At 52.2% G+C, this 12,517-nt stretch overlaps 4 protein-coding genes across 4 annotated transcripts; 3 read left to right on the top strand and 1 right to left on the bottom strand.

Annotated features, from left to right (window-relative positions):
- Nucleotides 1–1,900: 1,900 nt before the first annotated feature.
- Nucleotides 1,901–2,505, top strand: QC761_101350 (uncharacterized protein; the record flags this gene model as incomplete). The annotated part of the gene is made up of 4 exons (XM_062873379.1): nucleotides 1,901–1,933; nucleotides 1,954–1,999; nucleotides 2,060–2,262; nucleotides 2,341–2,505. The coding sequence occupies 4 exons, from the start codon at nucleotides 1,901–1,903 to the stop codon at nucleotides 2,503–2,505; spliced, it is 447 nt and encodes a 148-aa protein (XP_062736397.1).
- Nucleotides 2,506–3,174: 669 nt separating this feature from the next.
- On the top strand, nucleotides 3,175–6,872 carry QC761_101340 (uncharacterized protein). The gene is made up of 3 exons (XM_062873378.1): nucleotides 3,175–4,270; nucleotides 4,333–4,695; nucleotides 4,752–6,872. Exons 1-3 carry the CDS (start codon nucleotides 3,524–3,526, stop codon nucleotides 6,633–6,635), a joined length of 2,994 nt encoding a protein of 997 aa, XP_062736396.1. The 5' UTR covers nucleotides 3,175–3,523; the 3' UTR covers nucleotides 6,636–6,872.
- Nucleotides 6,873–7,048: 176 nt separating this feature from the next.
- Nucleotides 7,049–9,906, bottom strand: ZRT1 (high-affinity Zn(2+) transporter zrt1). Its single transcript, XM_062873377.1, has 3 exons — nucleotides 9,089–9,906; nucleotides 8,887–9,027; nucleotides 7,049–8,830 (listed from the first exon to the last, which is right to left on the bottom strand). Exons 1-3 carry the CDS (start codon nucleotides 9,364–9,366, stop codon nucleotides 7,417–7,419), a joined length of 1,833 nt encoding a protein of 610 aa, XP_062736395.1. The 5' UTR covers nucleotides 9,367–9,906; the 3' UTR covers nucleotides 7,049–7,416.
- A 360-nt stretch (nucleotides 9,907–10,266) lies between these two features.
- On the top strand, nucleotides 10,267–11,613 carry QC761_101320 (uncharacterized protein). Its single transcript, XM_062873376.1, has 2 exons — nucleotides 10,267–10,920; nucleotides 10,981–11,613. The coding sequence occupies exons 1-2, from the start codon at nucleotides 10,796–10,798 to the stop codon at nucleotides 11,393–11,395; spliced, it is 540 nt and encodes a 179-aa protein (XP_062736394.1). The 5' UTR covers nucleotides 10,267–10,795; the 3' UTR covers nucleotides 11,396–11,613.
- Nucleotides 11,614–12,517: the final 904 nt, after the last annotated feature.

The raw sequence follows: 12,517 nt of genomic DNA, 5'->3' as shown, positions 1-12,517 counted from the left end.
ATGGCCAAACCACCCCCACCAAGACCCTGAACAGCGCGGCCAGCGATGAGCATACCAATGTTGTTGGGAGACAGCGCAGATAAGAGATCCAATCATGAAGATGGCGTTGGCAAGCAGGAGCATGGGCGTGCGGCCGAATATGTCTGAGATCTTGCCGCATGGCGGGATTGATGCGGCATTGGCGAGCAGAAACGCAGAACCAATCCATGTGAAGCCTGTACTTGACTGGAAGTGGTCACTGATTGTAGGAAGGGCCGTAGTGACGATGGTTACGTCTAGAGCGCCGAGGAAGACAGCCAGGCACAAGGCCAGCATAATCAGGGCGATCTCGCCTTGAGAGCGGCCCTTGTTGTGATTGGGGTTGACTGGTTCGCCATCGTCTGTAACTTGCGGTTGCTCTTTGTCCAAATCGTCTGGTGAAGTGGCATTGACGGGACCAATTTCGCCCTTGTCAGACTTCTGCTTTTCCGTCTCAGGGCTATCTGCAGCAGATGGTTGGGCGGGTGTCGACATGGTGGGATAATATGATTCCAAAGATATCAGGCGTTGGGACGAAATCAAGTACGGCTCCAAGATGAATGCCTATGGAGAAGAATATTATGTTGAAGTCAACTTTTATTTTAAGAATTTCTTGGCCATGGTCTTGCAATTGCAAACACGAGCCCTGCGACTGACCGCTTCAATGCCATGGCAAACAATCCCCGTCTTAGGGCCGTCGAGTCACCGGCGAAAGCTTGTTGGTTTCTAGCGCCTGCTGTAGAAGATGTAAGTCGCGTTTCGACCAATAGATAAGCGCGGTAGAAATCTGTGATCTGTTTCGATTTTCCTCAGCATACTGTGTATCTGTCCATCTCCGAACTGCAAGCCCACGCGAGCCTTTTAGCTCTGCCTTCTGTACTAGACAAGACCCTCCGGCCTGGGGTCCGGACCGTTCCGCGGCTCGGTCTAGTCAGCACGTATTGAGGTGCCGCTGGGGAGTGCGCAAGGGACTTGGCCCTCCTTTATGTGCGTTGACGAGACTAGTGGAGGTGACCTAGCAGATACATCAGGTCGGAGGCGTGAGGAACACAGACTCTGAGCCATATCGAGAATCGAGATCCTGAGGTGCCATGGGTTTCTGAACTTACCTCGCATTTTGGATGTCTATATGATGATTGATATTTTTGAAGGCTTTTATACCCCCATGAACGGCAATACGCTCATTTTCCTTCTCAGCTCTGGCGGATTTGGCTGAGATAGTTTTGGAATCAAGGTCCACTAGAACTCTCTGATAGTAGGCTGGATGCTGCCTTGTGCAGCATCAAGTTATCCGCCGGATATGAAAGGGAGCCGGAGGAAATTAAGCTATTCCTTTATAAAAAGTTTTGCGTATGAGCCTTCCACAACCTCAACGGTTAGCAGATAACACGATAATCTTGAGTCCCATGATTCCTTAATGGTTTCAAGTGCTCACCGGTGAGTCATGCACCTCGAAAAGATGGTACTTTGTCAACAGACACCGCTGAGACTGCGGGAAGAGGGTTGGGTATGTAACACTTGGAGTTAGGTGTTGACAATGGTAGAAGTCCAAATGGTCTAGTTGAATGAGATGATGACGTCTTTGTCAAGGGAAAAGCCAAGCACTTGGCACCGGATGACAGCAGAGTCTTGGCACTTGGCGTTTTCTCTATACTACCGTATGGCCAACTGACAGGCAGCTGGCGTTGTAAGCAAAAGTCTCATCAAGGGCTATGAATGCACCCTTTCCGAAGAGCCTCTCTGTGTGCCTGTAAGAGAGCCAGGGGCTGAGTAGAAAGGACAACAGGCATATTGCTGCGGAATCTCAGAGATCTTCTAGCTTTGATATGCGCTGTGTCTGCTGTGTCTGACTGCCCAAAAAGTTCTCTCAAGTCAACTCAACATGGCTACTCCAGTTGTTCGTGTGGGTGTCGCAGTGTGATTCACGACCCCAAGACCAACAAGTTGATCTTTGGGACAAGAAAGGCCTCTCACGGAAATGGTATGCTTCCTAACAAATTATCTTTCGAGTATCGAGGCATCCTACTCATGCAATTTCAAGGAACGATACAATTTTCGGGCGGTCATCTGGAGGTAGGCGAGTCGTGGTTCGCTTGCGCTGAAAGAGAAACGCTAGAGGAGACTGGATTGCTAGTTAGGGCCAAGAAGTTGCTGGCCACAACCAACGATGTGTTTGACGAGGAGAAGAAGCATTACATCACTTTGTTCATACTCTGCGAGAGAACCGATGACCAGGAACCGGCTGTAAGTGATGTTGGTCTTTTCTTTACACAGCCAAAAACCAATACATGAGGCTAATAAATCTTACCACTGGTACTGGAGCCTGAGAAATGCGCAGGGTGGTTCTGGAAGAGTTGGTCTGACGTCAAGGCGCTGATAAGTGGGGATACCAGTGGAAGTGGGAGCGGTCAACAAGGGGAGCAAAAGTTTTTTCTGCCCATATTGAATTTGCTCAGGGATCATCCTGATATCGAGAGCCTGATGTAGCGGAGGCCGGCCGACAGTACAAGGAGAACAAGGGGGACACGTGGAATTGGAGGAAAGTTCCAATGAAGAAGAATCAAGTTTGGATGGCGTGATGGTTGGCGATGCGATCGATCGGACACCAGCTATTCTTGGGGGATTGGGTTTGAAGCATGTTTGGTGAAGGACGATTGGACAGATCCAGAATCTCAAGGCTACAGATGAAGCGCGTGCGGCTCTCAAAATTCTAGACCATCGAAATACTGGCGAGATGCGATAGCAAGATAAAAAGTCCCTGGAGCCCGAGTGGTCGCCGAACGCCGAGTAATGTTGTGTCTATGAGGACCGGCCGAAGGCGGAGGAGAGGCTGGGCTAGTTGTTCTGTCTTGAATTCTGCAACCTTTTGGTCAGTAGCGTGTTATCCTGGAGACGTTTTTAGATAGGGCTTTGCCAAAATGTGCATCTCGAAATGACACTGCTGCCACAAATACCGGCCCATTAATTGAGTTTGCTGGCCCGGAGATGATTCGGAAACTTGGTAGGCAAGGTCAATGGGGATAAAAGGTGAACTTGAGGAACCCAAGGCTAATTCATGGTCTGGATCCGGGTCGTCGGATGGTGTTTTTGAAACTTGAAAGCTTTGATGAAACTCCAAACAAAGTGGGATAGGTGAGCACGGGCCATGAGAATCCTCTCCAGTCTTAGCTCGAGGCGTTGTCAGCCCCCACCAGGAATTAGTCTAGTGACTTGGGAGCAAGACCTTTGTCTTCTCCAAGTCGACAACAGCATCTCAAAATATCCGTGCCACCATCAATGAATACGGTCGGGCATCCGGTGCCTATTCGCTCGCACGCATCGCATGGCATGTTGAGAGCACTCATACGCGAGAGTAGATACGAATTTGTCGATTCAAGGTGACCGCCACCGCCATCCACAAAACCCGACGCCCTTTACTCATCTGTGGAACCCCGCCGCCGCCTTCGTGCTCTCTGTCTTACCGCATCTCGCGCGCCACTCCATCCCACCCCAACTCTAAGTCACGATGCCCGACGGTGCAAGTATCGCTGGCCGGAGCCTGGTATCGGCCGACAGCCCCAACACCGATGTTGGCTCCATCACGAGCGCCCAGGACGGCTACGATCCGCAGCAAATATTGGCGCTTGCGCGCCATCCTCCTCCTGGCGCCTCCGTCTATTCACCCTCTGCAATCCCATCAAACGCCCTCAATCCGCGCAGCTGTGTGACATGCAGGAGGAGGAAGGTTCGCTGCGATAAGCACATGCCATGTTCGAACTGCTGCCGAGCCCAGATACCATGTATCTTCCCGGCCCCCGGCCGCGCTCCTCGTCGTCCGCGCCCCAAAGATCCCAATGCCCCGGCCAAGCAACCGTCGAGTGAGCGAGAGTTGGAGTTGATGAGGCGCTTGCGGAAACTTGAGGGAATTGTGGAGGAGCTCAGCGGTCAGATCGAGGTGGAAGCAGCGCGCAGCGCCGGAAACTCTCCCGAGGGGACGACGGCGTACAACAGCGGACAAGACCATTATACACCTGGGGGGAGACCACCTGCTCCTGCTTATTCCACCAGCCATGCTGCTATCACCGCCAACGTCACCACGCCCGACATCCCGAAGGCGCCAACAAGAACTATTTCCGGGACGGCTATTTCCGAGCCGGACCGGCTTGGCAAGCTTTCACCGGATGTGCACAAGCAATTCGGACGCTTGATGTTGAACGAGCGAGGAGGCACACGTTATGTGTCCAGCGGGCTTTGGTCCAGTATTACGGATGAGGTATGTAATTATTAAGATGCCGCAACTGGCGTTATGTCCATGCCAGGCTAACACTCTCAAAGCTGGACGAGATCAGAAGGGAATCTGAACACTTTCACGATGAGTCAGAAGACTCGGACGACGAAGCTACCCCCGAGTCCTCTGAGCATGTAAAACCTTCGGTCCTATCTCATCAATCTTGGATTATGGGCTATAGCTCGTCCGAAGTTGATCTCAGGCCTCTGCACCCATTACCATCTCAGATCCCGTTTATCTGGCAGGTATTCCAGGAAAATGTTGATCCGATCCTCAAGGTGCTCCATGTTCCCACCATGAACAAGCTCATTCGAGATCTCCGACGCAACCTAGACACTCTCACGCCCTCCACCGAGGCCTTGATGTTTTCCATCTATTACGCATCCATAACATCTTTGGATGAAGAAGAGGTATGGTCACGCACTGTTACTCCTATCCGCCACCACTATACTCACACTCCTTTCAGGTCCGACGTAATTTCGATGCCGAGAAGGATGTTCTACTTCAAAAATATCGCTTCGCATTGGAACAAGCGCTTGGCAAAGCTAACCTCTTAACGACGCCGGATCTGGTGGTGGCACAAGCATTCCTTCTGTTCTTGGTCCTTGTTCGTCGACACGATGATACAAGGTTTGCCTGGACTTTGACAGGACTTCTGATCAGGATCAGCCAAGCATTGGGACTCCACCGCGACGGGACCCATTTCGACAACATCACGCCTTTTGAGATTGAGATGCGAAGAAGGCTTTTTTGGGCTGTCTGCGTGCTGGATCTTAGATCAGCCGAGGATCAAGGGACGGATCTTACTGTTGTGGACCAGACATTCGATACGCAATACCCCATGAACATCAACGACACCGACATCTCCCCAGAGAGCAAATGTCTCCCCGAACCGCGGGTTGGAACTACCGACATGACCTTTTCGTTGATCCGATACGAGATGTGCTCCTTGGCCAGAAGCTTGCACACCATGTCTTCGGCCATGGCAACAGTGAACCCCCGTGAGGCGGGCGTTTCGCTTGAAGAGCGGGAAAAAATGCTGGTAGACACTCAACGACGCGTGGAGGAACAATATCTCAAGGACAGTTCAGAGCCCATGTACTGGGCAGCCGCCAACATCACGCGGGTCATCTGTGCCAAGATGATGCTTGTCATCTACCAGCCAGTTTTGTTTCCGGGTCCGGGTAATGAGTATCTTACAGACGAAGTGCGAGGTCGTCTGTTCAATGCCTCTCTCGAGGTATTTGAGTACGCTCATATTTTGAACACGGACGAAAGGTGCAAGCAATGGCGATGGCTCTTCCAGACCTATAGCCAGTGGCATGCAGTTGCTTACACCCTGATCGAGGTGTCTCATAGGCCATGGGGTCCAAAAGCTGAGCGTGCTTGGACAGCGTTAAATCTAAGGTTCGCAGCTCCCAATTCTGCCGAACTAGAGAAGCTTGCGGGCCATCATGCGGTGTGGGTGCCCTTGAGGAAGTTGTACGACAAGGCAGCAAAACACCGTGCAGCTGAGATTGCGCGACTTCAAAACGACCCCGACGCTGCACGGGAGCTGGAGTTGAGGGACCGCTGCAACACAGCTCCTACCAGTATTCGCGAAATCCCGGGATCGATGAAACGTGTGATGGCTCTCGAACAGTGGCGCAAATTGGTCAATGCACCACCTCTGCCACAGGAGTTGCTGGACGAACAAGCAGAAGAGGCCCATGAACCGGCACAATCAGGGACATCGGCTTCTCGAGGGCAGCATCAGCAACTAGCCGGCCAAGCCCAACCAATACTCTCACAGCTGAATAACAATACCCACGTGAGGATGGCGACTAAGCCCGAGGTCATGGACTACATTGACTCGGCCATGAGCAACTCTACCCCCTTTGTCTCAACAGACTTCGCTCCCTTATTTTACGGGGACATGGCCGATTATGTTCACCATACCCAGGCCTTTGGATATCCTCCATCCGGACTGGACTTCAATGCGGCCCCCACACCGAACTACAACAACTCTACTTCGTCGTTAGGAACACCGGTACAGCTACAGCCACAACAACGTCAGCAGGCACAGCAGCAACATCTCCAACAGCAGCAGCAGCAGCAGCAACAACAACAACAACAGCAACGCGGCATGCAGCAGTCCCCGCAGCAACTGGAGCAGGTGCCCCCTTGGATGTGGCCCATCAACACAGGATCGCCTGATTTCCTGCGGATGCCGAACATGGGTAGTTTGGACGATGTAGATATGAACGTAGACGAGGGCTTTGACTGGCAAAACTGGCAGGAGAGTCTGGGGAGATATGAACTGGAGACGACGGGCGGGAGGACGAGCAGTACGTGGGGGCCTGGCATTTGAGGTGCTCACGTAGCAGATGGAAAGAAGAAGACGCATGGAAATGGGGTTGGGCGCAGAGCATTGTGCATGATGTGTGGACATTGATGGTGGCTTATTTTGTGTTGCAACTGGAAAAAGTATGTAAGGTGGTACTACCTTATTGATTGATAGATACCCGGATGGATAGTTAGATTAGACGGAAATTATAGACAGATAGGCGACTTGTAATAATTAGATTGAATTGCATAACTGTCGATGGAATTTTCGTACAAGTTGTACTGGGCATGGTGGAGTGAGATAATCTTGATTATGCTCCTGATTATCTATCAACCCAGCATATCTGGACATAAACAAAGCTTTGGTTTTGGTCTCCTTCACATCATGCAAGTTTTGTGTGGATCACGGTTGCTGAATTCGGTGTTCACAATGCCGAGTAGAACAGACAAAGAAACAACGGGTTTGTCATCTCATGCTTCGTAGATTGATCCCCAAGTAGATACATCAAATATACATGACCATTTATCAACACACATTCCTCCAAACTCTCTATCATTTCCGAAATTCCCCTTTCATCGTTTCACTGTTGCACCCGCAGGTGAACAACAACCTTGGAGGTATGTAAATTGCATGACGCCGCAACGCCCAACGCTAAAAGTGAGATCCTTTCCTCCCAAAATTCCAAATCCTCCAAGATAACAATATGTCATGATGGTATCATATCCCTTTTCCGTCCGAAAAAAAAAAAAACACATCATATCCGGAAAGCCCAGTATAAACAAAACCCACATATCCAAAAACCTATTTACGCCCATTTACCCAACAAGCTCATGACCGCCAAGCCAACCACCATGGAAATCAACCCCAGAGCGGTCTTCAGCGGCCCAGAATTGGTCATCTCCCCTCCCAACATCCAGTCGTGAGCCCACATCTCCACCACACCAACCCACACGAGGATACCGGCTGAGAAGGCGTCGAGGGTGCCAATAGCGATGATAGTCGAAGGGTCGTTGCCGTTGAATGTGTGAAGAACGCCGATACCGATGCCCATGCCTATGGGTGTGACCAAGGCGAAAGCCAAGGCAAGCATGAGCTTCTTGAACATGGATACGTGAGGGGTGAGTTCGCCCGCAGTGGTGCTGTTCTCGGAGGACGAAACGCTTCCGCTCTTGGCCGTCTTGTGCGCATCAGGGAGGGCGAGGTAGTCGTGGCCGTGTTCGTGGTCGTGGCCTTCCTTGGGAGCATGGGCAACGATCTCTCCGGCGGGGGCGATCTCAGCGGCGGGCTTTGGCTCGGGGTGGTAGTGCGCATGACCCGGACCGTGACCGTGGCCGTGAACGCCGCTGTGGGCGGTGGCAGCGCTGGGGTGACCGAGGGCGGCGATGCGGGTGCCAAGAGCGATGCCTTCGAACATTTGGTGGAAAACAATGACGGCAAACAGGGTGCCAAAGAAGGAATCACCGGCGACGACTACAGTGAGGCCGATAAGAAGGGAGTGGAAGATGACGCCGGCTTCAAGAACGGTGATGTTGACCATGTCGGTTTTGCCTGGGGCCGGGCCTTGCTGCTCACCGTCGCTGGAAACAGCCTTGTGGGCCTGTTGCTTGGCTTGGTGCCATTGGACGAAACGAACGCCAAGATACTCGATGAGGAAGGAGAGGAAGATGCCTGCCATGAGGATGGCAGAGGCTGTGGCTTCGTACTGCAGCTTGCCGAGGCATTCGTTCTGGAACATTAGTACAGCATGAGTGTAGAGGTGGACAAAAGCGGTTGAGATGATAACGCCAGTGCCGAACTGTCTGAGAATGGTAAATACGATGTGGTTGGGCGACACAAAGGATGAGATGAGAATGGGAGTGAAGACACCGATGGAGCTGGTAGCCAACATGACGAACAACAAGCCAACACGAAGCTTGATGTTGTAGTCACGCTGCGTTCTTTCGCAGGTGTTGGCAACCTTCTCGCCCCCTTTGCCGACGCAATGCTCGACGCCAGCGTGGAAGTGGCAATCAAGTTCCTCCGAGTCTTCATGACCGTGGTCGTCGTGGTCCTCCTCAGCGGTGGCCAGGGTGATCTCAACTTCCTCCCCAGTTGGGCCATTGCAGTATGTCTCAGCACCATGGGCATGGCAACCGGTAAACTGTGCTGGGAGATCTTGTGTAGCAGTAGCAGTGACAGTTGTGTGGACCTTATACTCGGTTGCCCCGTGCATACAAAGGCTTCAAGGCCGTGTCAGCGGTGGGTCAATAATGGAGCGGTTGGAGGTTGTACTTACAGCTCAGACCCGTGGAGATGGCACGCGCTAACGGCAGTCAAGCTCGAACTGCCAGTCGCCGTTGGGGACGCTGTTACCGCAGGTGCCGTGGCGGCAGCAAGGACAATTTCTACCTCATCAGACTTTGGTCCTACACAGTACCTATAGGGTAGACCTTTTAGCAAACCGTGTATGGTGAGACCTATGGAGGGCGAGTGCTTACGTCTTTGCGCCGTGTGGATGGCAATCCGTGTATGAGGCGGCAGTCTCGGAGCCAACAATGCGAAACTCTGTAACTCCGGCTTGACAATAATAATTAGTACCGTGGGCGTGGCACTCTGACACAGCAGTGACGGTTGCTTGCGCAACTATTCTGGCAGGATCTGTCACGACATGACGGGCGTCGATTGGTGAAGGGCTTGCTGAGACGAGGCTAAGAGATGGAGCGGCTAACAGTCCATAGAGCAACGACGCCCGTATGGCAGGCAGGCTTTGAAACATGATGTGATAGAAGGTATGTAACCGAAGACCAAGGGTGATGCTGCTGCTGTGAACCTGTCGGAGCGGAAGGCTGCGCTCGATATAGATATGGGCGTACAAGGCGCGGGATAGCACAGGGGGTTTTAAAGCGAGGCAATTGAGGGGGTATCTTTGGTTGCTTGTCCTCAGCTCATGTCCTGGCTCGTGGGGGGCTACACAGAACAGTGACGGTGGGAGTGGCTGCCAAGTTCCAGGTCTTGCAACAGCCGTGTCCACAAATCGAGCCGTCAAGGTTGTGACTGACCGTCAAGGTGCACAGCACGTTGCGGTCGTGGCGTGGGCGTGCTGTAGGTAGCCGTAGTCTTGTGCGCGAACCACAAGTTACTCGCGTGGTCGTGGGCCGTCTAGTACCTGGCGGAGGTTCGAATTCCGGGGAAGGGAAAGAGACGATAGAAGACTGGGAACACGGGATAGCCACGAGGGAAGGAGAGACAGGAAACAAAAAAGGACTTGGGGATCGCTGAGATGGGAAAATTCAGCGCATAGAGGGGCTCATGGAGGGGCCTTGGATGGAGTCGTTGCGTGCTCGAATCCCATTTGCTCCATGGGCTCCATGGGCTCCATGGTGACTCCAAGACCAACTCCACGCGAATCCCAGACTGGCTGCTGCGGGTGAGTGGCCGAGTTGGGCGACATGCGACGAAATCCACATCGTCAAGGGCGGGATTGAGCAAGAAAAAAAATAAATCTCTTTGTGTTGATTGGCTGAAACGATGCCCAGAACTGCAAGCAATCTTGAGCTGCCCATCAAGGTGCCCGGCAAATGCGCGGCGGGCTCTGGCGGGCTGAGAACCTTGATGGCCATCGCTAACGAAAGCCAAGGCTACGAGACCCACTCTGTCTTCCGGCCCACCCTTCCACGCTGGTCAAAGCCCATCAGTTTTGGAAAGACAAGACAAGCCAACGCCCCATTCCAACACCTCGACTTTGTTGCACAAACAAAACGAGGACCACTGATCGTCTGTCCAAAACCTGCATTTCGCTACAACATTGTCTTGCTCAAAGCGGACCTGTCAGGCTAAACCCATCGGTTAACCAATGTCTTGGAGTGTCTTGGCAGCAAACGGCACCACTTCGCGGCCAATGGTTCGTTTGAAATTCACCTGATGCCAGCCGTCCCACTTGCCATGCTGTCTCAAATGACGGCAGCAGTCCCTATTTTTGACTGGGTACATGGGAGTTTCGGTGAGGTGATGGGCGGCATTGGGGCAGCGCATGAACATTGAGGGTGGCATGGTGACATGGGATGGTTGGCTGTGGCTGGCTGTATTACCTCGCTTTAAAGACCGTCTTATAACGCAGAGAGGCATCCGGTCCATCCCATCTTGCCCGTACACCTTCAGTCTCACCTGTCCGTCCACCCAAACCCCAAGACTCACCGCAAGCCAAGATGAAGGCCGTCACGTATGCCGCTTTGCTGTTGGGTGCTCTGTCCACCGCTTTGGGGCAGACCACGGCCGATCCCGGACCATCCCCCACCGAGTCCATCGGCTGTGTGCCTCACAATGACCACTGGTAAGCTTCGGTTTTAATTAGTGCTGTAAGCCTGAAGGCATACTAACCTCACTACTTCAGGGACTGTGAGGGACCCAGGGTCACCGATGCTGTCGTGACTACCGGGATGGCCACTGGCGCGGCTCCTGTAGTCACCACGGCTGCAGCTCACCATGATCACGACAGTGATGGTGATGACCATGACCATGATCATGACCACACCGACGATGAGGATGACCACACTGATGCTCCCGGCACTGGTAGCATCAAGCCCAGCCCTACCGAATCATATGGATGTGAGGCTCATGGAGATCACTGGCACTGCGATGGTCATCGTACTGCTTCGTCCACTCTTATCGCCGTTACTACTACAAACACCGGTGCCGACTCCGAGGCCGCCACCACCACCTCCTCCACCTCGACTGCTGGCGCTGCCCAGATCACTGGCCTCAGCCTTGCCGCCGGTGTTGCTGCCATCATTGCCATGGCTCTCTAAGTTTAGGTGGGGTAAATACTAGCAAATAGCCACCGACTCTATTTTGACATGTATCATTTATATCTTGTAATCCTTAACAAAGTTTGATGCAGAGGACATCTCGCCAGTGACGCTGGGCTGTCAGGATTGGCTGAACAAGCTTCCTATCCAGCAGGAAAGTTAGATAGTTCAAATACTTGAATAATATTACAATATAATGGTTCAACATCACTTCTTGCGATATGTCTTTCGTTCTTTTCACCGAGGTGTGAACCTGCACAATTGGATGCCTCTGGTAGAAAACCTGTCTAGAAGCTGTGGAACTACATGATATCAGACTCTGACCCGACATGACAGAGAATTCTGTAAGATCTGATAATGGGGGCTGCCCTTGGCCTCCAGTTTATTTTTCACGAGCATTGATACGTCAAAACTTGGATGGATGAGACGTCAAGAACCTGAGATCTTGATTCGGCGGCTCCACCCATCATCAAGTCGCCGCCTGCTACGAATACCACAAAATGCACTCGACTCTCATGTTGTTCGATGCCCCTTCCAGAAGTTTTCACAAATCTCACTCCAGACCTGAGAACCTGGGGATCCCTCCTATCTAGAAATTGCTGTCAAGCAGTGACTTGCATCTGTCATGTCAATCAAACAATGCCCCGCGCAGTGAGAACCTTGATGGTCCACGGTTCCGATGCCGCTAGCAAAGATAGGGCAGGAAGCATCCCACGCCTCAGCACAGACTGCCAAGTGGCCTGCCGCCCTAGCTGAATTCTTGCGTCAGCGAAGAAGAAACGGAAAGCCAAGAGCGAAGCCCAACCTCTTCTTCCAACGTCGCTCTTGCCCAACTCGGATCCTAACTGATAAGAAAATAAGAATGCCAAAGATAAAGCAAAATATCACCTTGGAAAGATAAAACAACATTAACAACGACACGGTAGCATCTAATGTCATATCCCTCATCGCATTGCTCCGATTTGGAGAAGAGATTGCCCCTCCTTCTTCATCAGATGGAATTCCCTTGTCGCATGACCCATCCATCAAACAGTCGGAAATGTCAAAATGCCGCCTTGTCTGTCTATCAACGCTGCATTTATTGCCTGCAGGAAACACCGAGATCGCGCAGCTGAAGCGTCG

Source organism: Podospora bellae-mahoneyi, assembly GCF_035222275.1.
Source record: "Podospora bellae-mahoneyi strain CBS 112042 chromosome 1 map unlocalized CBS112042p_1, whole genome shotgun sequence".
NCBI lineage: Eukaryota > Fungi > Ascomycota > Sordariomycetes > Sordariales > Podosporaceae > Podospora > Podospora bellae-mahoneyi.
This window is presented reverse-complemented; position numbering and strand designations above follow the sequence as displayed.